The sequence below is a fragment of the Hyperolius riggenbachi genome, chromosome 3, assembly GCF_040937935.1.
Source record: "Hyperolius riggenbachi isolate aHypRig1 chromosome 3, aHypRig1.pri, whole genome shotgun sequence".
Taxonomy (NCBI): Eukaryota; Metazoa; Chordata; class Amphibia; order Anura; family Hyperoliidae; genus Hyperolius; species Hyperolius riggenbachi.
Genome location: NC_090648.1, coordinates 61,671,276 through 61,698,561, shown reverse-complemented (window position 1 = coordinate 61,698,561; position 27,286 = coordinate 61,671,276). Strand labels below are relative to the sequence as shown.

General features: G+C 46.7%; 1 protein-coding gene across 4 annotated transcripts in view; it reads left to right on the top strand.

The window, feature by feature from the left end:
* The window catches only part of RFX1 (regulatory factor X1), a 63,587-nt gene extending 38,334 nt beyond the window's left edge, over nucleotides 1-25,253 (top strand). For 3 of the 4 annotated variants that reach the window (XM_068274181.1, XM_068274180.1, XM_068274179.1), the window contains 15 exons: nucleotides 260-517; nucleotides 654-748; nucleotides 1,824-2,136; nucleotides 3,501-3,682; nucleotides 6,725-6,844; nucleotides 7,658-7,773; nucleotides 7,854-7,972; nucleotides 9,036-9,136; nucleotides 9,283-9,434; nucleotides 10,425-10,522; nucleotides 11,778-11,927; nucleotides 13,040-13,248; nucleotides 14,014-14,167; nucleotides 17,931-17,976; nucleotides 23,422-25,253. In XM_068274181.1, the coding sequence (XP_068130282.1) occupies nucleotides 260-517; nucleotides 654-748; nucleotides 1,824-2,136; nucleotides 3,501-3,682; nucleotides 6,725-6,844; nucleotides 7,658-7,773; nucleotides 7,854-7,972; nucleotides 9,036-9,136; nucleotides 9,283-9,434; nucleotides 10,425-10,522; nucleotides 11,778-11,927; nucleotides 13,040-13,248; nucleotides 14,014-14,167; nucleotides 17,931-17,976; nucleotides 23,422-23,591 (2,283 nt within the window). In that variant the 3' untranslated portion in view covers nucleotides 23,592-25,253. The remainder of the gene's footprint in view (nucleotides 1-259; nucleotides 518-653; nucleotides 749-1,823; nucleotides 2,137-3,500; nucleotides 3,683-6,724; nucleotides 6,845-7,657; nucleotides 7,774-7,853; nucleotides 7,973-9,035; nucleotides 9,137-9,282; nucleotides 9,435-10,424; nucleotides 10,523-11,777; nucleotides 11,928-13,039; nucleotides 13,249-14,013; nucleotides 14,168-17,930; nucleotides 17,977-23,421) is intronic. The other variant, XM_068274182.1, reaches the window with a different exon arrangement.
* The last annotated feature ends 2,033 nt before the right edge of the window (nucleotides 25,254-27,286 follow it).

Genomic DNA, 27,286 nt, shown 5'->3' with positions numbered 1-27,286 from the left:
ATAGATATGAACAGAAGTATAGCAGCTCAGCCACACCTCCTCCATACCGAGGGGGGTTGGTGGGTGGAGCTTGAGAAGCAAGACTGAAATAGAAGAGATGTTTTGTAAAATCAAGATGTAAAACAAAATGGGTGTTGTGTAATGTAATAAAAATGCCAAACAGTACTGTATTCATACAAGTTGACACGTGTATAGCTTTGTATGAGATATATATTTGCTGCCAGTTTAGTCACTGTGTACCTGTGTGTTTATCCTCCAGAGCTCAGTCAGAGAGTACTTCTGTAGTGCAGCTGAGGATCAGGCATGTCAGCAGTATAGAGACAGCAGTTACACCTTCCAGGCTCTGCACACATCAGCTCAGAACGTCCTCTACTTGGAGTCCTGGGAGGAGTGGCCGGAGTACTTCCGCATCAGGCCTCCAATCAGCTCCTCCTCCACGTTGAAAGATGGCCCTCATCAGAGAGTCACAGTGCAGAGGGTTCCTCATGTGCTGTTGTTGGGCGTCACCGCTCTGAAAGTAGGTGCCAGGGAGACCAGGCTGTGATCAGGGTTAGGAGTTGGTGACGGAGAGCTGAGGAAGAGGGTTGGAGACCCTCCGTGAGTTGCTCAGACCCGTGTTTCCTGTGTGTCTGACTTGTGTCTCTCCCTCGCAGGTTCAGCAGCTGCAGCAAGTATCTGTACAGCACGTGTATCCCGGGCAGGTCCAGTATGTGGAGGAAGGAGAGAATAACTATACAGCAAGCACCATGTAAGCATGTTTCTCCTATGTTTATTAGAGGCCACTTTTACACGTGGGCACTTTTTTTGCGTTGCATTGCTTTTTCTGCACGCAGGGTAACGCAACAGCAAAGAAAGTGTATGGGGCTTAGTACACTGACTGTGTCATGTTGCGCCTGAAGCTTCTGATTTGTCGCGACCCACCACAAAGTCGAAACTGACGCATTTCCGCGGCAACCGAATGCATGTAAGTGAATGGGCGATGCAGAAACTTTAAAGGAAACCAGAGATGAACGCTTTGGCATAAAATAAACATATCTCCCAATCGATTTTACAAAATAAATATTATACCTGGTATTTTCGCCGCTCTGGTGTGTCATTTTTTATGTTTCTTTTTTAATAAAACTCCATGCAAAACACATTTCATCAGAAAAGCATATTATTTAGTGGGCTGCGTGCAAAATGAAATCACCATTTCTAAAAACCTCTTATGACTAACAAATCTAGATAAAAAAAACAAACGTTTTTTCAATATACCCTTACATTAACAACATCTCAGATCTCATCACAGCTCTCTGTGATGGTGCAAATGTAGAGTACAGGAAAGCAGAGCCAGAAGGGGGCAGGCTTGGGCTTGAAACGACATCAGAGAAGACAGACTCAGCTATAATGATTCCTGAGCAAAGCCAGACTGAATGCTCAGTCAGGGATTTTATCAGGGCTGATAACAAGCAGGCTGAGCAGTGAAAGATGAAACAGAGAGCAGGGTAGGTGTTTTCTCTAATGTTCCCACTGATATATATGGTAAAATATATGAGGGTGCTTTATCTCTGGTTCACTTTAAATACATTGGTGGCAGTGTGGCAAATAGGAGGGGGATGTCGGGAATCCCAGTGGTGTACTTCCTGTCCAGCAGGAAGTGCGTCACTGGGTGAGGGGTGTCGAAAGGCGTGCGGGGGGAAGCGCTATGCATAGGACCCTGTTGGCGCATTCTACCGCAGGGTCATATGAATTGATTTTTTTGGGGGCGATGAGAGTGGGTGGAGCATCGCACCGCAACACTCTCCACAAGTATAAAACTTTTATATTGTCTTGTTTCTCTGCAGCCGCTCTGGTACCTATTCCTACAGCGAGACCCCTCTTTACAGCCAGGCCACAGGATCCACTTACTACGAGTCTCAGAGTGGCAGCGACCAGGTCAGCTCTCCCACCTCCTCACCCACGGTGGCCAGCAGCCCCTCGGTACCCATATATGTATCAGGGGGTCAGATCCTTGCTACCGCCACCCCTTCCGGGTCTTCTGGAGGATCTGCGGCCAGCGGAGGGACCGGAGCCGGAACTTACGTCATACAGGGCGGATTCATCATGGGCAACTCCACGCAGCCCTATTCTCACACCACACGTGCCTCGCCTGCCACAGTAAGTAGGCCTGCTTTGTGTTTGAAACCTTTCTCAAAGTGGCCATTTGCTGGTCAATATCAGGCAATTCGCTCAATGCTGCAAACTATTCACCAAGCGATTTTTGGCCAAAATCAATCATTCTCGTTGATTGTGCTGGATGGAAGGTTTTGATCGGCGGTGGGTTAGGAGCGCGTTGCTAACGGCTTTCTGCGCCAGGTGATGTGTGGGTGTAGGCAGTGAAGCTTATATTCACCTGTGTGCTGGTACTTCTTCCTATGTCTTCACGCCATCGCTGGATCACTATAATTCTGGTCTTTAACCACTTGAGGACCACAGTGCTAACCCCCCCTAAAGACCAGGCCATATTTAGTGTAATAGGCCACTGCAGCTTTAAGGCCTCACTGCAGGGCCGCACAACTCGGCACACAAGTGATCTCCCCCCCCCCCTTTTCTCCCCACCAACAGAGCTCTCTGTTGGTGGGGTCTGATCGCCCCCTAGTGTTTTATTTTTTTAAAATAAATATTTGTTTCTTTTTTTTTATTATTATTTTTTACTATTTATTATTCTTTTTTTTTTGTAAACCTTTCCCTCCCCCCAGCCAGCCAATCCTCTCTTGTGTCCCCAGTACAGCGCTGCTGCTGATCGCAGCGCTGTACTAACTGAAAAGACGGTAAAATCGCGATCGCTGCTCGGAGACTGAAGCCGGCAGAACAAGCAGCCTGTGCGCGATCTGCAGTAGCCGGCCCCAGGACTTGAAGCCGATTGGCGTGGGGCGGTCTTTAGGTAGTTAAAGTGGACCTGGACTCTGGCACAGGAGACAAGAAGACCACAGAGAAATCCACGCTGTGTGTGTTTAAATGCCCAACCGGTTCCTCCCTCTCTGCGTCATAAGGGGTTTCTGACCTCTGACGAAGCCGAAATTGTGAAACCAGTCGGATTTACACAGAATTACTATCCAGACATAAGCCTAGTACAGATGCCTCGCTGAGGGATCTGGAGTAGCGGATCACCTTGGCCGAGCGTATCATTCTCCTCCTTGCTCCTCCTGATGGAATATGCTCTGTTGTTTGCGCTGCTGTCTTCCCTCCTCCCCCACTTTTTGAGCATTTGCTATATTCTGATATGGTTCTGGCTAGGTTTTCAAAGTTTTGCCACATAAAAACAGACGAATCTTAAAAAAAACAACTCGGACTAGGTTTGCTGGATCATGATATTCAAGCTTATATTCAGCTGCTGTGTTTCTCTGTTGAATGCACAGTGCTTCCGCAGGGGCATTTCAATCCACCCCTTGGATAACATTTGTTTTCTTCTTATGTCATTCAGTCCATGTGATTTCATGGTACACGCCCTGCTTATATTTCCTCCTCCTCTCTCGCTCTAGGTACAGTGGCTGCTGGACAATTACGAGACTGCAGAAGGGGTGAGTCTTCCCCGTAGCACCCTTTACTGCCACTATCTCCTGCACTGCCAGGAACAGAAGCTGGAGCCAGTCAATGCCGCTTCCTTCGGAAAACTCATCCGCTCGGTCTTCATGGGATTGCGCACTCGGCGGCTGGGAACCAGGTACAGGCCTAGAAACTAAACCGAGTGTAGAATTCTGTGTACGATAACTTATACAGAGAGCGCAGACCTGTGCCGTGAACTGTACAGGAATTGCAGACCTGTGCTGTGACCTGTATAGAGAGTGCAGTCCTGTGCTGTGACCTGTATAGAGAGTGCAGACCTGTGCTGTGACCTGTATAGAGAGTGCAGTCCTGTGCTGTGACCTGTATAGAGAGTGCAGTCCTGTGCGGTGACCTGTATAGAGAGTGCAGTCCTGTGCTGTGACCTGTATAGAGAGTGCAGTCCTGTGCTGTGACCTGTATAGAGAGTGCAGACCTGTGCTGTGACCTGTATAGAGAGTGCAGACCTGTGCTGTGACCTGTACAGGAATTGCAGACCTGTGCTGTGACCTGTATAAGGAGTGCAGACCTGTGCTGTGACCTGTATAGAGAGTGCAGACCTGTGCTGTGACCTGTATAGAGAGTGCAGTCCTGTGCTGTGACCTGCATAGAGAGTGCAGACCTGTGCTGTGACCTGTATAAGGAGTGCAGACCTGTGCTGTGACCTGCATAGAGAGCGCAGTCCTGTGCTGTGACCTGTATAAGGAGTGCAGACCTGTGCTGTGAACTGTATAGAGAGTGCAGTCCAGTGCTGTGACCTGTATAGAGAATGCAATCCTGTGCTGTGACCTGTATGGAGAGTGCAGACCTGTGTTGTGACCTGTATAGAGAGTGCAGTCCTGTGCTGTGACCTGTATGGAGAGTGCAGTCCTGTGCTGTGACCTGTATGGAGAGTGCAGACCTGTGCTGTGACCTGTATGGAGAGTGCAGTCCTGTGCTGTGACCTGTATAAGGAATGCAGTCATGTGCTGTGACCTGTATGGAGAGTGCAGACCTGTGCTGTGACCTGTATGGAGAGTGCAGACCTGTGCTGTGACCTGTATAGAGAGTGCAGTCCTGTACTGTGACCTGTATAAGGAGTGCAGTCATGTGCTGTGACCTGTATGCAGAGTGCAGACCTGTGCTTTGACCTGTATGGAGAGTGCAGACCTGTGCTGTGACCTGTATAAGGAGTGCAGACCTGTGCTGTGACCTGTATGGAGAGTGCAGTCCTGTGCTGTGACCTGTATAGAGAGTGCAGTCCTGTGCTGTGACCTGTATGCAGAGTGCAGACCTGTGCTGTGGCCTGTATGGAGAGTGCAGTCCTGTGCTGTGACCTGTATAGAGAGTGCAGACCTGTGCTGTGACCTGTATGCAGAGTGCAGACCTGTGCTGTGGCCTGTATGGAGAGTGCAGTCCTGTGCTGTGACCTGCATAGAGAGTGCAGACCTGTGCTGTGACCTGTATAAGAGAGTGCAGACCTGTGCTGTGACCTGTATAAGGAGTAGTATATTGCTTTTAGAAAAGGACTCATATAAAGGTGCAATCTCAAAATTACAAAAATTTCCTTATAAAAAAGACTTTATTGACACATATACAAAAAAGTGTATCCAAAAATAGTAAAAGTCAATAGAGATGGATAAAGCTGGAAGTATAACTAAAGAGAAGCAGCTAGGCATATCAAATACAAGCTCTGGAACTTACCTTCCCAACAGCGAAGAAGACGCTAAAACGTGGGAACCCAGATAATAATGGCTGCTATGCACATTTAAATATCCCACAAGGCCCCGCTCTCCAAAGGATTAGCCAATGAGAAGCTGGCTATGGCAAGGCTGCATCAGAGCACGTCTTGTGATCCTTTTTTTGATCATATTTTGTGCGGAAATGTGTTTTGCGATTCCTAATGTGATGTTGTTGTTTCTTTTTATAGAATTGGGTATCTTGGCCTGATGAAGGGCATATACATATTTACACAGCCCGAAACGAACATGTGTCGTTGCCTTGAAAACGAATACCCGTTATAACTGCAACTGTTTACCAAGCTAAATCAAATATCGCTTTTTTGTCTTTGGCTCTAAGAGGACCCACTATCTGATATTTAAGAACTGTGCTTTTATATATTTACTATTTTTGGATACACTTTTTTGTATATGTGTCAATAAAGTCTTTTTTATAAGGAAATTTTTGTAATTTTGAGATTGCACCTTTATATGAGTCCTTTTCTAAAAGCAATATACTAGTCACGGTGGGCAAGGTGGATTGCCCCTAAAGAGGACTGTGTTTTGATCCTTCACAACATAAAGGACCTTACCCAATAATATTTTTTCATAAAACCTGTATAAGGAGTGCAGACCTGTGCTGTAAACCTGTATGGAGAGTGCAGACCTGTGCTGTAACTTGTATAGAGAGTGCAGACTTGTGCTGTGACCTGTATAGAGAGTGCAGTCCTGTGCCGTGACCTGTATGGAGAGTGCAGACCTGTGCTGTGACCTGTATAAGAGAGTGCAGACCTGTGCTGTGACCTGTATAAGAGAGTGCAGACCTGTGCTGTGACCTGTATAAGGAGTGCAGACCTGTGCTGTAAACCTGTATGGAGAGTGCAGACCTGTGCTGTGACCTGTATAGAGAGTGCAGACCTGTGCTGTGACCTGTATAGAGAGTGCAGTCCTGTGCCGTGACCTGTATAGAGAGTGCAGACCTGTGCTGTGACCTGTATGGAGAGTGCAGTCCTGTGCCGTGACCTGTATGGAGAGTGCAGACCTGTGCTGTGACCTGTATGGAGAGTGCAGACCTGTGCTGTGACCTGTATAGAGAGTGCAGACCTGTGCTGTGACCTGTATGGAGAGTGCAGACCTGTGCTGTGACCTGTATGGAGAGTGCAGACCTGTGCTGTGACCTGTATGGAGAGTGCATACCTGTGCTGTGACGTGTATGGAGAGTGCAGACCTGTGCTGTGACCTGTATGGAGAGTGCATACCTGTGCTGTGACGTGTATGGAGAGTGCAGACCTGTGCTGTGACCTGTATATAGAGTGCAGTCCTATGCTGTGACCTGTACAGGAATTGCAGACCTGTGCTGTGACCTGTATATAGAGTGCAGTCCTGTGCTGTGACCTGTATAGGGATTGCAGAATTATGCATACAAGTTCAGACTGATATTGTTTTTATCTGTTTCTTTCCCCCAGAGGAAACTCAAAGTATCACTATTACGGTCTCCGTATAAAAGCCAGCTCTCCGCTGATACGTCTCATGGAGGATCAGCAGCACCTTGCTATGCGCCAGCAGCCGTTCTCCCAGAAGCAGAGGTAACCACCTTCCTGCCACAGACTAACCAGCAAGCTCATGGTGACCCAGAACTCATTGGAGTGTGTAAGGGACTACAATGGTCCTAAAAGCCCCCTTACTAAGATGTTAAGAAAAACAAAAGTTTGCTTTCCTAAAACAGAAAGAACTTGCGATAATTCAGGTTGGAGTGAGCTTGAGATGTCTCCCAGAGCAACACTGCTGAATATATGCAAATTAACCATTGTCACCCTTAGAAGCTAAACACACCTCCAGAACCGCTGGAATGCAATGATGTGTCAGCTTGTTAATTTGTACAGAGCCATAATAATCCAACATGCATACATACTGTTTCGGATTGTTTGATCCTCAGCAGTGCATGGCATGGATTAATTTGGCTCTATGGAGTAGGGCTTGTGAATCCGAGAGGCACAGACTAACCAGCAAGCTCATGCCACACACTCTTCTACCCACAGTGTACACAGGCGCGAATCTTAGCAGAACCATACTGTGCAGGGGCGAGTGTTAGGGGAATGATAGTGCGCAGGCACAAGTCTTATGGGAATTGCAGTATGAAATTGTGAGTCTTAGGGGAATAGTAGTGCACAGGGACAAGTCTTGGGGGATTTGTAGTGCGCATGCAGGGCAGCATAGGATGAAGGGCAGCACTAAAGGCTACCACACTGGGGCTATAATAATTTACCCCTTAAATGTCCTCTTGAGTGTTTGGATACAGCCCTGTCCTCACCTCTCACTTCCTCCTATGCAGTAGGCCTGTAAAAGATTCCAGGTAAGCTAATATGATTAATGCTTTATCCCCTTGTATTTGGTGCCAGGATGAAGCCCATTCAGAAAATGGAAGGAATGAGTAATGGGGTAGGAGGATCTCAGCAGTCTGCCTCCGGCCTATCAGATATCAGCTCCCAGGTCCAGCAGTACCAGCAGTTCTTAGGTAGGTCCATTTGTCCGGTGGGGAGTCCTGCACTGTGTCCAGAGATTGCAGCTTCCTCATGTTTTCCATCTTCTGTGCAGATGCTTCCCGGACATTACCTGAGTTCTCAGACATAGACCTGCAGGGGAAACCGCTTCCTGACGGAGTCACTGTGACAGATGTCAAGGCCTTCCAGCTGCTGTACAGAGAGCACTGCGAGGTAACCTCCTCCCTTCTATATCCCTTATTCATTCGAAGGGGTTAGGTCTTGTCCTCCACAAATAACACATTAATAACCTACGGGGTACCCACTTTAGAAGGGGAAAGCCTCTAGATCAGTGATCTGCAAACTTGGCTCTCCAGCTGTTAAGGAACTACAAGTCCCACAATGCATTGCGGGAGTCTGACAGCCACAGTCATGATTCATAAAGGCAAATGCATTGTGGGACTTGTAGTTCCTTAACAGCTGGAGAGCCAAGTTTGCAGATCACTGCGAGTCTAGATCGATCCTGAAGAGGCTTCCCCCATCCTCCTCCACTGGCCTGTTCCAGCCCTGAGACCTCTGAAATGCTTGTTAAGTGTCTATAGCTAATAGTCTAAAAGTATTAGAGGCAGAGGATCAGCCAGGCAACTGGCATTGCGTAAAAGGAAATAATTATGGCAGCCTCAGTATCCCTCTCGCTTCAGTTGTCCTTTACAGCAATACTGTAAAAAATGAGTTAGATACCCATTAAAGGAAGGAGCTGGATCCCATAGAATCTTCCCTGTCCTCTGTCCGTCCCCTCATTTCACTGCTGTCCCTTGGTGAATTGCCACACCTTCGGGACTCCTCGCAGGTTTTGGAAGCACTCGCAACCCCATATGTGTCTGAAGATGGGCGCATGTGCAAGCCTGGACTCTCGCTTGTGCAGTGTGGATCTGCACATCTTCTGAAGAGCCTAAGAGGTATTTTACCAAGCTGGTTGAAAACCTTCACTGGGGCCCGGTGGTGGAATGAGGAGACAGAGAGAACCAAGAAGGTTCCATGGGATCCAGAGCCTTCCCCCTCCACAGATGAGTATCTAACTAATTTTTTGCAGCTCGTTTCAGTATTGACTGATACAATCAGTATTCTGTCACACTGCCATAGTGGCACAAGTTGTGTCCAGATGGAATTACACTTCTTGTCTGGTGACCAGTCACAGCTCAACTATACCCAGGCCCAGTTGTTCCTCTGAAAGCCTGTTGACAGAATTGCCTTTTTAATGAATGACTCCTATTGGTGTCTCCCTTGTATGTTCTAGGCCATAGTGGATGTGGTGGTAAACCTTCAGTTCACCCTGGTGGAGACTCTATGGAAAACATTTTGGAGGTTCAACCAGACCCAGCATAGCGACAGCACTGTGTGAGTATCAGCACACTCAAGTCATTTCATCTATACACCACTGTGCAAACTTAGTGTCCTCCCATAACGTCACCACAGCCTTCATAGTCTTCTCAGAGCCCATCTTCTCCCCCTCCAGCCGTAATTCCTCCTGTCTCACCCCACAGAGACGACGAAGCAGAGAAACGATTGCCAAAAGATAGCTTAGTTCTTCTATCAAAGTACGATCCTTTATTGCGGTGGAGCCGGGACTGCGATCACTTGCTATACCAGGGTCTGGTGGAGACCCTCATCCCTGATGTGCTGCGCCCAATACCCAGTGAGTCTCTCCTCAAACATCTGGCAGAAATAGTGTTTCAAATGTATCCAGCAGAAATATGTTCATGCTACAGAGAAAACCTGATAAACTGTTCAGGATTAGGAGTGTTATGAGGGTTAGCTACTTCGCAATGCTGGGGAACAGAGTCTAGTGAGTTGTGTCCATTGGTTATGGGCTTTCCTATGTCCTCCAATCATCCAGCACCTACAGAGCAGTGTGTACTGTAGATAAGGCGGGGTTTGTGATGCTTCCCATATGGTGGAAAGGAATGTAGTGCCACCCCAGTGTTGGGAGAGCTGTCAGTGACCAATACTGAAGACACACCCCGTGTTGCTTTCCTGGACCATCAGGGGGCAATTGGACCCAACAGTAAGAAAGTTGGGTGGTCACACAGGTTACCCGGTCACAGCAGTTGAGTTCCGGCAGTTAGTAGCTGGCCCATCAGTGGAGTGTCCAGACACAGCTATTACTTTTAGCAATGTTGTTGTTGCATACTCTGAGCGGTTACATATGACGTTTCAGGCTACGTGCCCTTTATCAAGTGAAGCACATTATAAAGGGCATTTAGCCTGAAACGTCCTGCTGGTTGTTTGCTATGTAACCACTGAAAGCATGCAACAATAATATTGAAAATTCGCTCATAAAGGTTGAGTTTGGTTGGAGCTGCTTTTTTTTCAAGCAAAACTATCTGAGCTTGTGACAGATATTTTGGTGGGCAAAGCTAGCATGGAGTGACTAATAGGGAAGACTTGGGGATGTTGGAGGCCGGGGTAGAGTATACGTTTACAGGAAGATTTGAGATTTGCAGGTTACTACATGAGCCTGTATCTTTGAAACAATTTATTGCTTTGACGCAAGGTTTTCAGTGATGGTGAGCATTGGTGAGCATAATTCTGATTTCAGACATCTGTCTCTCCAGCTGTTGTGCCTTGTTTGTCCCAGCATGCTTTGCACTCAGTTCACCTCCCACCCGTAACTCCTTTTCCTCAGGTGCCCTAACGCAAGCCATCCGAAACTTTGCCAAGAGTCTGGAGAGCTGGTTGACAAGTGCAATGATGAATATTCCGGAAGAGATGGTCCGGATTAAGGTAAGATGGACCAGGTGCTTTCTTATTACAGGCATTGAACACAGCTCTGTAGCTTAGTTTCGTGGGCTGATGGGTTTTTGTACATGGTACTTCTGTATCTGTTACATCCTTGTTTGTAACACTGTATGAAGTGTACTGCAATATGGAACAATGGCATAAAGCCACATATCACATATCAACATTTTCTAAGTGCACCTCCCACTGGGAAACTCTCCAAAAGATATTTTTAGACTGGTACTACACGCCCACAAAACTCTCCAAATTCCACAAGGGTGTTTCTGACCAGTGCTGGAGAAACTGTGGAGAGACAGGCTCTCTATATCATATCCTATGGCAATGCCCTAAAACAGCCCAAATATGGACTCACATATTCACAGAGATTTCCAATCCTATATATATGGACTATATGCCCATCTCCACAATTAGCACTATTACATATTGACCTACAAGATATCCCTCCCAATCTGAGACTAACAACCACCCACCTTCTACAGTGCAACTAGGCAAGCCATAATCCACAACTGGAAAGACTCATCACCACCTCTATTAGAAGATATCGAAAGACAAGCATCCCGAAATATAGATATGGAACATAGGCTAAGAGGCTTGAGGAAAACTTATAACCAATAACCCAAACTTTGAAAGTAAAACCTCTAAATATTCAGACGTATTCTAGCGAAGAGTATAAATCTAATGTGATGTGATGTTAACGTATTCTTTAGAATCTAAAGTTTAGATCATGATATGGTTTGGGAGCCTGTTGAGTTATTTAGTAGTTATAAGTTTCCTTTATACTTATTGTTTCTAATGTTAACCCTTTTTATATTGTCCAACATGTTTATAAGATTTCTATTATGCCGGATTAGTAATAACTTTTGATCCAACATATTGAATGTATGTTACGCTGGCTCAACATACAAATGTTTGTAACATTTTTCTTGAAAAGCTCAACAAAATATTAAAGTTTAAAAAAAAAGTGTACTGCAATATGACGGAAATATTGAATTATGGAGTCAGTGCAAAAGTAATTTGACTACGACTCTGACTCCAGGTACCCAAAATTGCTCAGACACCTTGACTCCTTAGTCTAATATTTACCAGGGCTGTGGTGTCGGTACAAAAATCACCCGTATCTGACTCCTCAGTTTATGAAACCACCGACTCCAACTCCGGGTACCCCAAAATTACTGTGACTCTTCGTCACCACAGCCCGTGTAGTGATAGCTTTCCTGTATGTCGTCTCCTGTGCCTGCAGGTTGGTGCTGCAAGTGCCTTTGCCCAAACGCTGCGGCGTTACACATCGCTGAATCACCTGGCTCAGGCTGCGCGGGCCGTGCTGCAGAATACAGCTCAGATCAACCAGATGCTGAGCGACCTGAACCGTGTGGATTTCACCAATGTGCAGGTAAGCAGGTTCCTGTCCTATCCCCGGCCTCTGCTATCTCTTACCTCTCTTCTGTGTGTCACTCCCATTACTTCCATATCCTCCTTCCAGGCCTCTGATCACTGCATCCCCGGCCTCTGCTACCTCTTTTCTCTCCTCTGTCTGTCACTCCCATTACTTCCATATCCTCCTTCCAGGTCTCTGATCACTGCATCCCCGGCTTCTGCTATCTCTTCCCTCTCCTCTGTGTGTCACTCCCATTACTTCCATATCCTCCTTCCATGTCTCTGATCACTGCATCCCCAGCCTCTGCTTCCTCTTCCCTCTCCTCTGTCTGTCACTCCCATTACTTCCATATCCTCCTTCCATGCATCCCTGGCCTGTGCTACCTCTTCCTTCTCCTCTGTCTGTCATTCCCATTACTTTCATATCCTCCTTCCATGTCTCTGATCACTGCATCCCCGGCCTCTGCTACCTCTTCCCTCTCTTCTGTATGTCACTCCCATTACTTCCTTATCCTCCTTTCATGCATATTGGCCTCTGCTACCTCTTCCGTCTCCTCTGTATGTCACTCCCATTACTTTCATATCCTCCTTCCATACATATCCGGCCTCTGCTACCTCTTCCCTCTCCTCTGTATGTCACTCCCCTTACTTCCATATCCTCCTTCCATGCATATCGACCTCTGCTACCTCTTCCCTCTCCTCTGTATGTCACTCCCATATCCTCCTTCCATACATATCCGGCCTCTGCTACCTCTTCCCTCTCCTCTGTATGTCACTCCCATATCCTCCTTCCATACATATCCGGCCTCTGCTACCTCTTCCCTCTCCTCTGTATGTCACTCCCATATCCTCCTTCCATACATATCCGGCCTCTGCTACCTCTTCCCTCTCCTCTGTATGTCACTCCCATATCCTCCTTCCATACATATCCGGCCTCTGCTACCTCTTCCCTCTCCTCTATATGCCACTCCCATATCCTCCTTCCATACATCCCCGGCCTCTGCTAACTCTTCCCTCTCCTCTGTATGTCACTCCCATTACTTCCATGTCCTTCTTCCACGCATATCCGGCCTCTGCTACCTCTTCCCTCTCTTCTGAGTGCCATTCCCCATTACTTCCTCTCCTCAGGAGCAGGCTTCCTGGGTGTGCCGCTGTGCAGATCGGGTGGTCCAGCGGTTGGAGCAGGACTTTAAGATGACGTTACAGCAGCAGAGCTCCCTGGAGCAGTGGGCAGAGTGGCTGGACAGCGTCGTCTCTCAGGTGCTCAAACCTCATCAAGGCTCTCCTGGCTTCTCCAAGGCTGCCAAACTCTTCCTTCTCAGGTGGTCCTTCTACAGGTAGGATTAATGGACAATGGAGGAAGTGACTGGGGACAATTTTCAGGCAGACGCCATCACACTTCAAGCATAGGTAGAGGTTGCTAATCTCCCTCCCAACTCCTTTTCCCCTTCAGATCTCTGTTCAGGCACCAGCATATCGTCTAGGGATGATCTTCCGAATTCCGTGGAATTCTGATTTATTTCTGAGTTTCTGATCGGAAATCAGCTTTTTGCGTTGAAAATTAGTATGCAGAATACAGCATTACCTAGACTCAAAATTTTTAGGCCAGTCACAAGACTCGGACGTATTAGGTCAATAAGAGGATTCAGAAGTGTACCGCAGTTGCCAATTGGAAATTACGCATAATATCATACATCCGCAAAATATAGCGGATTCCGCAAAGCAAATTTTTTTTTAACTTAATTGATAAATATAGGGAAAAAAACGTTCTTTAGAAATAGGAAATACCAAATTATTCAGAAATCCTCAATATTGTCCTCGTGTTAAATTATGAAAAGGTTCCTATGAGGTTTTGTTGCCTCTGAGGCATATTAAACTCACACTCACAGCAGACCCGTTTCCAGCAGAAGGCGACCTAGGCATGACCTTGTGATGTTACATGCATTTGAAATGCAACAGAGACCTCTATTTAATGTAGCTTAGAGATCGATGCATCCAGTCCTCTCAATCACTAGATATTAAGTGATTTCACAGCTACCACTACTGTCCTGTGTGTATACAGACAAGTCACATGACATATACTTCTCTCTTCTCCTTCCCAGCTCTATGGTGATAAGGGATCTCACTCTTCGCAGTGCAGCCAGCTTCGGCTCCTTCCATCTCATCCGTCTGTTATATGATGAGTACATGTACTACTTGATAGAGCACAGAGTGGCTCAAGCCCGGGGAGAGACCCCTATTGCCGTCATGGGAGAGGTGAGTGCTACCTGTTTGCATAAGGTAGTTTATAGAGTGACTGCTGCTATAGAGCAGAGAGGCCCAGCCTATGTCCTCTCAGGAGCCTGACTGCTGCTATAGAGCAGAGAGGCCGAGCCTGTGTCATCTCAGGAGCCTGACTGCTGCTATAGAGCAGAGAGGCCCAGCCTGTGTCATCTCAGGAGCCTGACTGCTGCTATAGAGTGGAGAGGCCCAGCCTGTGTCCTCTCAGGATCCTGACTGCTGCTATAGAGCACAGAGGCCCAGCCTGTGTCATCTCAGGAGCCTGACTGCTGCTATAGAGCAGAGAGGCTCAGCCTGTGTCATCTCAGGAGCCTGACTGCTGCTATAGAGCAGAGAGGCCCAGCCTGTGTCATCTCAGGATCCTGACTGCTGCTATAGAGCACAGAGGCCCAGCCTGTGTCATCTCAGGAGCCTGGCTGCTGCTATAGAGCATAGAAGCCGAGCTTGTGTCATCTCAGGAGCCTGACTGCTGTTATAGAGTGGATAGGCCCAGCCTGTGTCATCTCAGGAGCCTGACTGCTGCTATACAGCATAGAAGCCGAGCTTGTGTCATCTCAGGGTCCTGACTGCCGCTATAGAGTGGAGAGGCCCAGCCTGTGTCATCTCAGGAGCCTGACTGCTGCTATAGAGCAGAGAGGCCCAGCCTGTGTCATCTCAGGAGCCTGACTGCTGCTATAGAGCATAGAAGCCAAGCCTGTGTCATCTCAGGAGCCTGACTGCTGCTGTAGAGCAGAGAGGCTCAGCCTGTGTCATCTCAGGAGCCTGACTGCTGCTATAGAGCAGCGCTGCGTAATATGTTGGCGCTTTATAAATACAATAAATAATAATAGAGCAGAGAGGCCCAGCCTGTGTCATCTCAGGATCCTGACTGCTGCTATAGAGTGGAGAGGCCCAGCCTGTGTCATCTCAGGATCCTGACTGCTGCTATAGAGCAGAGAGGCTCAGCCTGTGTAATCTCAGGAGCCTTACTGCTGCTATAGAGCAGCGCTGCGTAATATGTTGGCGCTTTATAAATACAATAAATAATAATAGAGCAGAGAGGCCCAGCCTGTTTCATCTCAGGATCCTGACTGCTGCTATAGAGTGGAGAGGCCCAGCCTGTGTCATCTCAGGATCCTGACTGCTGCTATATAGTAGAGAGGCCCAGCCTGTGTCATCTCAGGAGCCTGACTGCTGCTATAGAGCAGAGAGGCCGAGCCTGTGTCATCTCAGGAGCCTGACTGCTGCTATAGAGCAGAGAGGCCGAGCCTGTGTCATCTCAGGAGCCTGACTGCTGCTATAGAGCAGAGAGGCCCAGCCTGTGTCATCTCAGGAGCCTGACTGCTGCTATAGAGCATAGAAGCCGAGCCTGTGTCATCTCAGGAGCCTGACTGCTGCTATAGAGCATAGAAGCAGAGCCTGTGTCATCTCAGGAGCCTGACTGCTGCTGTAGAGCAGAGAGGCTCAGCCTGTGTCATCTCAGGAGCCTGACTGCTGCTATAGAGCAGCGCTGCGTAATATGTTGGCGCTTTATAAATACAATAAATAATAATAATAGAGCAGAGAGGCCCAGCCTGTGTCATCTCAGGATCCTGACTACTGCTATATAGCAGAGAGGCCCATCCTGTATCATCTCAGGATCTTGACTGCTGCTATACAGCAGAGAGGCCCAGCCTGTGTCATCTCAGGAGCCTGACTGCTGCTATAGAGTGTAGAGGCCCAGCCTGTGTCATCTCAGGAGCCTGACTGCTGCTATAGAGTGGAGAGGCCCAGCCTGTGTCATCTCAGGATCCTGACTGCTGCAATATAGCAGAGAGGCCCAGCCTGTGTCATCTCAGGAGCCTGACTGCTGCTATAGAGCATAGAAGCCAAACTTGTGTCATCTCAGGATCCTGACTGCTGCTATAGAGTGGAGAGGCCCAGCCTGTGTCATCTCAGGAGCCTGACTGCTGCTATAGAGCATAGAAGCTGAGCCTGTGTCATCTCCCAACCACTTAATATATTAATAAAAAGCAACAAGAAGCTCTCTCCATGATCAACCTAATTGTTGCTATATTGCTCTTTTCACAACCCCACCAAGATGACACTATACTTTAAATAGTACTTTAAAAACGCTCTTTTGTGCCGTTGTGTCCCTTGAAAAACTCTCCAACTGGACCAGTCATGGGCTACTGCAACACAGAATGCTCCTAGCCAGGGCAGTGCAACTGAGAAGGGGTGTGGCCCGGATCGCGCATGCACAGTAGTAAGGGGGGAGGGGAAGAGGTCCCAGGAAAGTAAAATAGAGCTTGTTCCCCGTCTCAGTCTAGGTTCATAGTGGTCAGTTGCATAACTCACACGTAATTGTGTGTGAACTGCAATGGAGGCTGGAGATAGACTTTAACACAAAGCCTGCATGCAGCGAGTTATAATAATGCTATCCGTTACTGTAAACAGGCCCATATCATTGTATTGGGCGGGCGGGGGTGTTTAACCCATTCACGTTCCGTTGTTTTCACTTGAGAAATGTTCACCTCCCATTCATTAGCCTATAACTTTATCACTACTTATCACAATGAATTGATCTATATCTTGTTTTTTCCGCCACCAATTAGGCTTTCTTTGGGGGGTACATTTTGCTAAGAGCCACTTTACTGTAAATGCATTTTAACAGGAAGAATAAGAAAAAAACTGAAAAAATGCATTATTTCTCAGTTTTCAGCCATTATAGTTTTAAAATAATACACGCCTCCATAATAAAAACTCACTTATTGTATTTGCCCATATGTCCCGGTTATTACACCGTTAAAATTATGTCCCTATCACAATGTATGGCGACAATATTTTATTTGGAAATAAAGGTGCATTTTTTTCCGTTTTGCATCAATCACTATTTAGAAGTTTAAAATAAAAAAAAAATATAGAAATATTTCATCTTTACATTGATATTTAAAAAGTTTAGACCCTTAGGTAAATATATTACATTTTTTTTTTTATTGTAATTTTTTTCTTTATACTCAACATTTTATTTGGGTATTTTTGGGAGGGTGGGATGTAAACAATAGTTTTATAATGTAAATGTGTCTTGAGTTTTATTTTTTTTACTTTTAGTTGTAGTTTTACTTTTTGGCCACAAGATGGTGGCCATGAGTTTGTTTACATGACGTCACTCTAAGCGTAACATACGCTTAGAGAGACGCATGGGGGAGGTAACAGCCAGAAAAAGCGCAGCTTCCGATAGAAGCTGTCGCTTTTTCAGCGGGGGAGAGGAATCAGTGATCGGGCACCATAGCCCGATTCACTGTTTGCCTGGCTAACGAACCGCAGGCCGGGAGCGCGCGTGCACGCGCGCGATCGGCCGCGGGAGCGCATGGTTCCTGAACGTAGTTTCTACGTCCAGGAACTAAAATAGGTTAAGAAGACGAATAGTGCTTGCTCCCGCATGCGTCATCGAGAGCTTACTGCACACTTTTTTAATGACATTTTCACTGGAGTTCCTCTTTAAGTAACAGCTGGTCACATGAGCAATATGTCCATCTGAGCCCTTCTGACCTGATAACTACATTTATTAGGCGTTTGAATGGTTATACTAAGGATCTGCAATCTGTAGCTTCTGTTAGTCTCATTTACAATTGCTAATAAGGTACTTGTAAGACAAAAAAGAACTTTTATGCATTTACTGCCATATTGATTTACCTGTATTATGCACTGAACTTTCTTTTTAAAACTTTTGAAACTGATAAATGTAATAAGAAAGTTGACACAATGTGTTGTCTTTTAGTTTGCCAATGTGAACAGTGCATCGCAGCCCATGGATCAAGACAAGGGTGAGTGTGTCACATGTCCTGCTGCAGAGGAGGCGTGGGGACTGTGCCCTGGGGGGCAGGTGGATTTGCATTGTGGAATCCGCATAAGAAATGTGTTCAATGTTACTGGATGGGAGGGACAGCTTCCATTCACTGAGTTTCTTTCATGCAGATCAGTTTAAAAAACAAAAATAAACGGCACAGCCTGGCTGAATTTTGTCGCACCAGGAAATGATGTTCCGGTATGCTTAGTGTTTGTATTTTTTATAGAATCAGTAAACATCTATCTGCATTCCAAGCAACAGGGGCGTAACTAGAAATCACGTGGCCCACACAGGGCCGGATTTGGACTTCCCAGTGCCCTAGGCACGGTACCACCAACCGCCCCAACCACACGCACGCACGCACACACACACACACACCTGGAGATAGAACAGGATGTACACAAGACTCTGCTGCACACTGAACAGGGACGGTCTACAGATCTTTGTCTGCAAAACTTTGTATGATTCCTTATTAGTGGCTGAGCAAAGAGCAGAACGTTTTTTTCTCTCCTTGCCCTTAGTTGTCAGGATGGGCCCCCCCTGCTGCTGCATCCCTTGCAGGGTTTATTGTTACGCCCCTGCCGAGCAAGCAGGCAGGTTCCAGACTGGGAGGGGAGAAGAATGTTACTTCCCACATCTTCCAGCTCCCCACTCCTCCTGTGTGTTGTGAGATTCTTCTCCCCCAGCTGCTGTATCAGTCCACTATTCCATTATTGCTGACCCAGTGATGAGCAAAACATTCTCCTAACATGCAAGTATCTGCCGACCCAGAAAAATAAGCTGATTGAGCCTATCAAAGCCAGCAGCTGCTAGCCAATTACCTGGCAGCAGGATAACTAACTAGTAGTTAGAGGATTTTATTGGCTTAAAGCGGACCTGAACCTCTTGCAGAGGAGACAAGGAAAACACACAGAAATCCCCCTGAGTGGGTTTCTATAGAACAGCTTGTCTGATTCTCCCTTCTCAGCAATAGAAATGGCCCGAACAGTTCGCCGGCAATCAGTATCCTGCGAACATCGCCTGTTCGCATTCACGCGAAACAGCGAATATTTGGCGTGTTCGATTTGTCCCCTATACGTTATCATTGAGCTAAACTTTGACCCCTTACCTCACAGTCAGCAGACACATGGCAGCCAAACAGCTAGCACCCCTTCCTGGACCCCTCACCCCCCCCCCCCCCCCCCTATCAAAAAGCAGTTCCGGTGGCCATATTGGATTCATTCTCTGCTGGTTGGTGACTGTTAGTGAGAGCAGGGTCAGACTTGCTGCAGATAGGTAGGGAAAGCATTAGCTAGGCCTGAATTCTTGTTCCTCATTTGCTGTGAAAGCACTCCAAACAGCCCTTTTGAGGACCAGCACATTGGCCTCCTGTGTTTTTTTGGTGTGTGACACTCCACAGCCCAATGACACCTAGAGCTGTGTGCACACTACTGCTATTGCCTCATTAACTTGCAGGCACAGAACCACTCCAGTGCATTATTATTTCACTGTATTCTGATAGTACTATTGCATTTCTCTGTCTGTGACACTCCACAGCCCACTGACACCCAGAGCTGTGTATAATGTGATTTCTGCCCTTTAGGGATTAAAACCCGACTTTGCGTCAACTCTCTCATTTTTGGCAAGACTTTTGGCATGGATCCCCCTGTGGCATGCCACAGTCCAGGTGTTAGACCCCTTGAAACAACTTTTTCATCACTTTTGTGGCCAGAAACAGTTTTAAAATTCACCTGCCCATTGAAGTCTATGGTCAGTTCGCCAGATTCGCCTGTTTACGAACATTTGCGGAAGTTCGCATTCGCAAACGGAAAATTCTATGTTTCGCGACATCTCTACGCAGCAAGTAATGAGCCAGTGTAATTTGAGCTGTCAGCTCTCTGCTGAATTTTGAGCTAATATGTAAACACAGGTTAACACTTCCTGTGCTCCCAGGATACGAGGAAGTAACCACTCTGTAGCATCTCTGTAGGAGTTCTATAAGCTGTAAGAAGGAAATGTTTTTCTTAAAGGTTATTATGATGTTGCTTATTTTTTTTAGAACAGAGAGGAAGTTCTGAGTTCAGGTTCGCTTTAATTTAAAGCCAATGGGAATCAATTTTTTTTTTTTAAATATGGATGTGTTACAAATCAAAATGAATCCTACATTAATTGATTTTCGCCACTCCCCCTCCCCTGGATCGGTAAATTTTGCCCGTAGAATGATGCCTCGTTATTCAAAGATGGCTGCCGACCTTAACTTCGTCTTCCGGGTCGGCAGCCTCTTCCCTTGTAAAATCTCTCACTCTTCTCAAGCGTCGATAAATTAGCGCGAGAGTAAGAGCTTTCTGGAGCGAGGCCGTGAACACGTGCGCATGTATAGAAGATCGCATGCGCACAGGCAAAAGAGCAGCCGGCTACCTACGAAAAGCCTCACTGCGCTCTGTGTAATAGCAGCATTAGAATGTGCCTTTGGCGCTGTTTGTCTGTGCGCGCTCTGACTAAAGAGCAGGGAGCCGGGCATCACCGAGAACGCACGTAGAGGGGAGGAGAAAGGGGAGGAGATGGCCGCGCATGACGGAGGAGTGACAGAGCAGGGGAAGTAAGCTCCGCCTCCTCTCCTGTGTCAGTATATTCGACCGAAGTGGTCAAATTTTTACAATGCAGATTTTGGCTGCCAGGCTGCAGCCAGACCAGCGAAAAGGGGACAGAGCATCAGAGGACAATGATAGGGAATTTGTCCTCTATAGAAAAAAACATAAAAAAAACTATTCCCATTGACTTTAACTATCTCTGAGTCTGAGTGTAAAGTGTAACTGTAGCAAGAGGGCTTTGGAGGCTGTCATATTTATTTCCTTCTAAGCAATACCAGTTGCCTGGCAGCCCTGCTGATCCTCTGCCTCTCATACTTGCCATAGAACCTGAACAAACATGCAGCAGATCAGATGTTTCTGACATTATTGTCAGATCTTACAAGATTAGCCGCATGCTTGTTTCTAGTGTTATTCACACACTATTGAAACCAAATAGACAAGTGTGGCTGCCAGGCAACTGGTATTGTGTAACAGGAAATAAATATGTCAGCCTCCACATTCTTCTCACTACAGTTGTCTTTTAACCTCCTGGGCGTTACGAATGAGCTCAGCTCGTCCAGTAACGCCGCAGTGCACTGCTCAGGCCCTGGTGGGGCAATTTGCACAATTTTTTTTTTCAAACACTTTGCTAGCTGCTACCCGCCGTGAAAGAGGCCCCCCCCCCGCAGACCCCTTGCACAGCCTGGCCAATCACCGCCAGGCTGCACTATGGGGTGGATTGGAATCCCCCCTGGCGTCACGACATCGATGACGTCATCGCGATCGTCACCGTGGCAACGGGGGAAGCACATACAGGAAATCCCGTTCAGAATGGGATTTCCTGTTGGGTATTTGCGGCGACGGCGGCGGCGATCGGAGAGGTGGGCGGGATAGTGAAGGGAGGGGGGAAGCATGTAGGCTAGCTACATATTAAAAAAAAAAAAAAAAAAAAAAATTAGCTTCAAAAAACCCTCCCGCGGGCGTGCGCCGCCATAAATCAGAACGCCAGGGAGGTTAAGGTGGTTTGTTTGTTAGCAGAAGATTTTTTCATCGCTAGTCAGATAAGGGGTGTGAATCTATTTCAAACAAGAGGTCAGCGCTCACAGTTTAACCCCCAACCCTCTATCACCTGTTCGCCTCCTCTTAAGAGTAAAAAATGTGTGTCACAAGAGGTAGCGCTCACGGTATGCGATCAACCCACCCTGATAATTAGGGACTCGACAGAATACCCTTACATGCAAACCAGGATTAAGAACATTACAACCATAAAAATTACAATCCTCTCAAATGCAAAAAGACCAATTAAGTCCTCTTAGGTCTCAGTAGATATCATTAATGTCCAATATATTCCTTGATATGCTAAAAACTGGACCATATGAATATGATCCTATGCAGTTGAAAGTCCAAGTTTTCAGGACCTAAAATCTACTAAGCTTATATTAGACATTAAACCAGGCTAGAATCAACATATAGGTCTAGTGAACGACAGTCTTCACATATAAATCCCTCAGGACCATATGGGTGTGCTCCTATGCGATTGAAAGTCCAAGTTTCCAGGACCTAAAATCTACTCAGCTTAAATTAAACATTAAAACAGGCTAGAATCAACATATAGATCGAGTGAAAAACAGTCTTCGCATAAATTCCCTCAGGAGCGGCAGTCATTGGCTTCCAGCAGTATCAAAACAGGTCACCTCCACCAGCACCCTTTGTGTGCCACTCACCCCTGTCCTAGACCAACCAATGGTCTATATGAGCCTTGGGACCGTTCAGACCTAGAACGGTCCCAAGGCTCATATAGACCATTGGTTGGTCTAGGACAGGGGTGAGTGGCACACAAAGGGTGCTGGTGGAGGTGACCTGTTTTGATACTGCTGGAAGCCAATGACTGCCGCTCCTGAGGGAATTTATGCGAAGACTGTTTTTCACTCGATCTATATGTTGATTCTAGCCTGTTTTAATGTTTAATTTAAGCTGAGTAGATTTTAGGTCCTGGAAACTTGGACTTTCAATCGCATAGGAGCACACCCATATGGTCCTGAGGGATTTATATGTGAAGACTGTCGTTCACTAGACCTATATGTTGATTCTAGCCTGGTTTAATGTCTAATATAAGCTTAGTAGATTTTAGGTCCTGAAAACTTGGACTTTCAACTGCATAGGATCATATTCATATGGTCCAGTTTTTAGCATATCAAGGAATATATTGGACATTAATGATATCTACTGAGACCTAAGAGGACTTAATTGGTCTTTTTGCATTTGAGAGGATTGTAATTTTTATGGTTGTAATGTTCTTAATCCTGGTTTGCATGTAAGGGTATTCTGTCGAGTCCCTAATTATCAGGGTGGGTTGATCGCATACCGTGAGCGCTACCTCTTGTGACACACAGATAAGGGGTGTGAGTTCAATAATCGGGGGCCATTTCTCTAACATTGTAATTCACTGGCTATGGTAGGAGCTGTTGGGGTCAAACAATATAATACAGACCTTATACAGATTTTGGACAATCATAGCGGAATATAATAAAAATAGGCACTTGTCCTAATAAGCTTTTGGATGTCAATCAGACCACACTGATAGCTGTTAGCATTGCCTGTGAGTAACAGAACTTGTCACAGACTACATGATCAGTTTGATCAGGAGATACATTTGTAAGGTTCTGATTTGCTGGTAATGATCATGTGATAAAGCAGGAAGTGATCTCAGCAAATCAGAGCCTTGTAAATCTATCACCTGATCAAATGGACCAAATGTACGCTTTATGAGATCTGCTGCACACCAGCAACTCTACCTCTTCCAACACTAAGTCGGCCCATTTGTCTGGCTAGATAAATAATAAAGTTATTTCTATTTGGATGTTTTGGTTCAGATGAGGAGGAGGAAGAGGACGACGAGAGCGACGAGGAACTGACTCACGAACTGCCATTAAACGTCAGTGATTCCTCCAATGCCCTGGAATCCGACTCCCTGGAGCCGCCGAGCAAGCTGCCACGTACGGAGAACCAGGGGATATTCGTGCAGGTCTCGCCCACCACCTAACCCGCTTCTCATTGGCCAACTCCACACCAAAGCCTTCTGGGGGCAGCATGGAGGAGACAGTGAGGGTGGAAGGGGTAGGTGACGCATGAAGCAAGAAGCCCACAATGCACTAGTTACCTACAAGGGAAAAGACTTGTACAAGTGAGACCTGGCTGTGTCCCCGATTCACTTCACCCATGACCACTATCAGATGTATGTATATATTCATCTATATACAGTATATACATATAGTCTTATAAGCACAGACTGCGAGGAAGACGTGTGTGTGTGCGTGCGTGTGTGTGTCTGCGTGCGTCCTATAATGTGCATTCATCAGAAAGCCGTGTACATAACTCAGCGAGGTCCATGCAGTCCCGATCTTCTGTGTGTTTATATGTATATACATATTCTATATATAGATTACATGTATTTTATCGCAGAGCCCAGACCTTTTTTCATCCTGAAGGATGAAGAAAAAAATGAAATTTATAGCAGTCTATAGAGATCAATTAAAAGACGTACCCCCACCCCCCTCCCTTTGTGCCAGTTGGCTAACGTTCCGTGCCATGAAACCATACAGGGCGGTCCGAATTTAAACGCCACTGTTCAGCGTGTTCTGGAAAAGGAACAATTAGTCACTTAACCTATGGATAGTTCTATTCATTAATCAAGAGGTTGATGTGCTCTTGTCGCACCTGTGAGTTTTACAACCCAGCGTGCTTGTTTATATTCCTGTACAAGAGATGATCCAGACCACCCACCACTAGAGGGCAGTGTAGACAAAGTGAAGACAGGCTTCTCAATAGCCTGGTGTTTCCTGCTTATCAGCTGCATCCCTAGTGTAAGCCAGGATCAGCTGATCTATGGAAAGGATGGGTTGTGAACACTGCAGGAAGCTGCATGCCATCAGGTGTGACTCTCATCTCTTCTGTCCTGGGTATGCTGTGTCCCATGGCAAAAAGAGGTTAAACACTGGGGCAGCGTCTGCACGTACCGTACTTTACGTGACCACTAGAGGCCCCCAGTGTTTGGGTATTACCTCTTAGACCGCACCTCCCTGAATGAGTTCACTGGGATTCTGACCGCCCTGTATTACCTGTATATGTGAAACAGCTGCTAGTCCTATGGCCAAACTTCCCCTCCAGCGCTGACATTCATAAACTGTAGCTATGACTGAAATCAGTGCCGAGCTTCCCTGCTCCTTGCAGAACTGACCCATCAGGGCATGCTGGGATATGAAGTTGCACAGGGCCTGGAGGGTCCAGCAAGTGGCCTATCTCTGATCAAGTCTACATGTCTGGAGTCTACTGCCTTAAAGTCCCCCGTCGCCACCAGAGCTCCTCCCACCTCTGGCTGCTTCCTGCCGCTTCTGTCTGTGCATAACTGATGGTTAATCTTCTGGATATTGTGTTGTTGCTGTGGGAAGCCCTGTGCTTGTCCCCACATTATGGCCTTACCCGTCTCTTATTTGTCGATCCTGTGCTGACGTGTGTGTGCGAGAGGGGAGATGTATTTTGTATTACTGAGATCTCGTGTGTTCTAAGTTTTGTCCGGACATCCTGGGGGAGGGGAGGAGGGGCGAGCTGCAGAGGACGGACGGAGAAAGAGCAAGCAAAAACATTTTCTAACATTTTGTAGAATTTCTTAAATTGACAATAAATTTTTGCTGTGTTCTGTAAGTCACCTACAAGCTTGGTCATTGCAATTTATGATTTTTTTTTTTTGTTAATAAATAAATGTGACTAGAAAGACTAAAAAAAAAAGCTGTAGGGTGAGAAAAAAAAAAACTAAAACAAGGAAAGAGGATGAATCTACAGGAAGTGGGCGGCATATTGGATCGTTTGTACGTCCTTCCCATGCTTGCCTGGGTTATCTACCACGCTCTAAAGCACAGGTGTGGAACTCCAGGCCTGGAGGGCCAGATCCATGCCAGTGTTTAGGATGGACTGAGAAAGAAAGGAATGTGTTCTACCTGATGGACCACACCTTTCCTGATTCAGACCCATCCATTCATTTGTGCTGTATCAAAAATGTGTGAGGATCTCGGCCCTCGTAGGACCAGTTTGACATACCTGCTCTAAAGGTTATCTATAGATTAATTGGTTCCTCTCGAATTGGGCTTAAAGGACCACTATCGCAAAAATCATAAAATGTAAAATACATGTAAAACTATACAGATAAAAAGTGCATTTCTTTCAGAATAAAATGAGCCTTAAATTACTTTTTTCCTATGTTGCTGTCACTTACAGTAGTTAGTAGAAATCTGACAGAACCGACAGGTTTTGGAGCAGCCCATCTCCTCATGGGGGATACTCCAGGTTTTGTTTACTTTCAAAAGCAGTTTGTGAATGCCAGTTGCTCTGTACAACTGCCAAGCAAGTGTGCAGTGAGCAGGGAGGCTGGCCAGCATCCTTGTATAAATCATTTTCAGAGAATGTCTTTTATAAAGAAGTAGGCGACCTAAGCCCTTTTAAAAACGTACTGTGGGTCTGTCACTGCCGCATGTCAGCGTGCACACGCCCGCCCCTCCTGGCCCCATCCTCCCCTGCAAGCCGCGCGTTATTCCCCTTCAGTGTCTCTGCGTCCCTGCACATGCGGACTGCGAAAAAACACATACAGGGACATGGGACACAGGATTTATAAGGTAGGATAAAACCCTTGCTGAGAATCCCCCTTGAAGAGATGGACTAGTTCAAAACCTGTCACTTCTGTCAGATTTCTAATACCTACTGTAAGTGACAGCAACATAGGAGAAAGGTTATTTCTGGCTGATTCTACCCTGGGAGAAACATACTCCTTATTTGTATGTGTTCACGTGTATTTAAAATTTTTCACAATAGTGGTCCTTTAAAGAGTACCCGAGGCAAACAGTGGGACGTAAACAGATACTAAAGAACAGGGAAGCCTCTGGATCCTGCAGGGGCTTCCCACGCCGTCATTAGACCACCGTTGCCGCTCAGGGACCGCCAAAAAACAAGAACTTGTTGGATATCTGATTGCGCGCGCTCCTCCTCATGTACAAGAGCGGCCGTACTGCACCTGCGCAGGAAGCGGGAGCCACTCGTGCAGGACGAGGGTTGCGATCTTCAGGAGGGTCCCAGGCAGCCGCGGTGGTCTCCTGGACATGGGAAGTCTCAGGATCCAGAGACTTCCCCCTTCTTAGGTAAGTATGTTATTTCACCTGATGTTCACTTTAACCTCTTGAGGACCATGGGCTTAAACCCGCCTAGTGACCAGGCTATTTTGTTAAAAATTGGTCACTGCAGCTTCAAGGCCAAGCTGCAGGGCCGCACAACATAGCACATAAGTGATTCCCCCCTCCTTTTGTCCCCACCAACAGAGTTTTCTATTGGTGGGGTCTGATCGCCCCTGCAGTGTTCGTTTGTTTTTATATAGTTTTTTTTTTTTATTATTAAAAGTGTGTATTTCCCCCCCCCCCCCCCTTCGTCCCTCCCACCCCCCAGGCAGCCAATAACGGTGATCGGCTGTCATAGGCTTCTGGGGGACAGTACAATCAAGCGGCGGTTTCACCATTACAGTAGACTGAAGGCGGAGCTCCGCTCCGCCCACCAAGCAGGGGATGCGCGCGATCTCCCGCAAATGTAAGCCCCAGGACTTTACGCCAATTGGCGTTAGGCGGCCCTGGGGCTGCCGCCACGGCCACGCCCATTGGTGTGACGCAGTCGGCAACTGGTTAAGGCCGGTTTTACACTTGT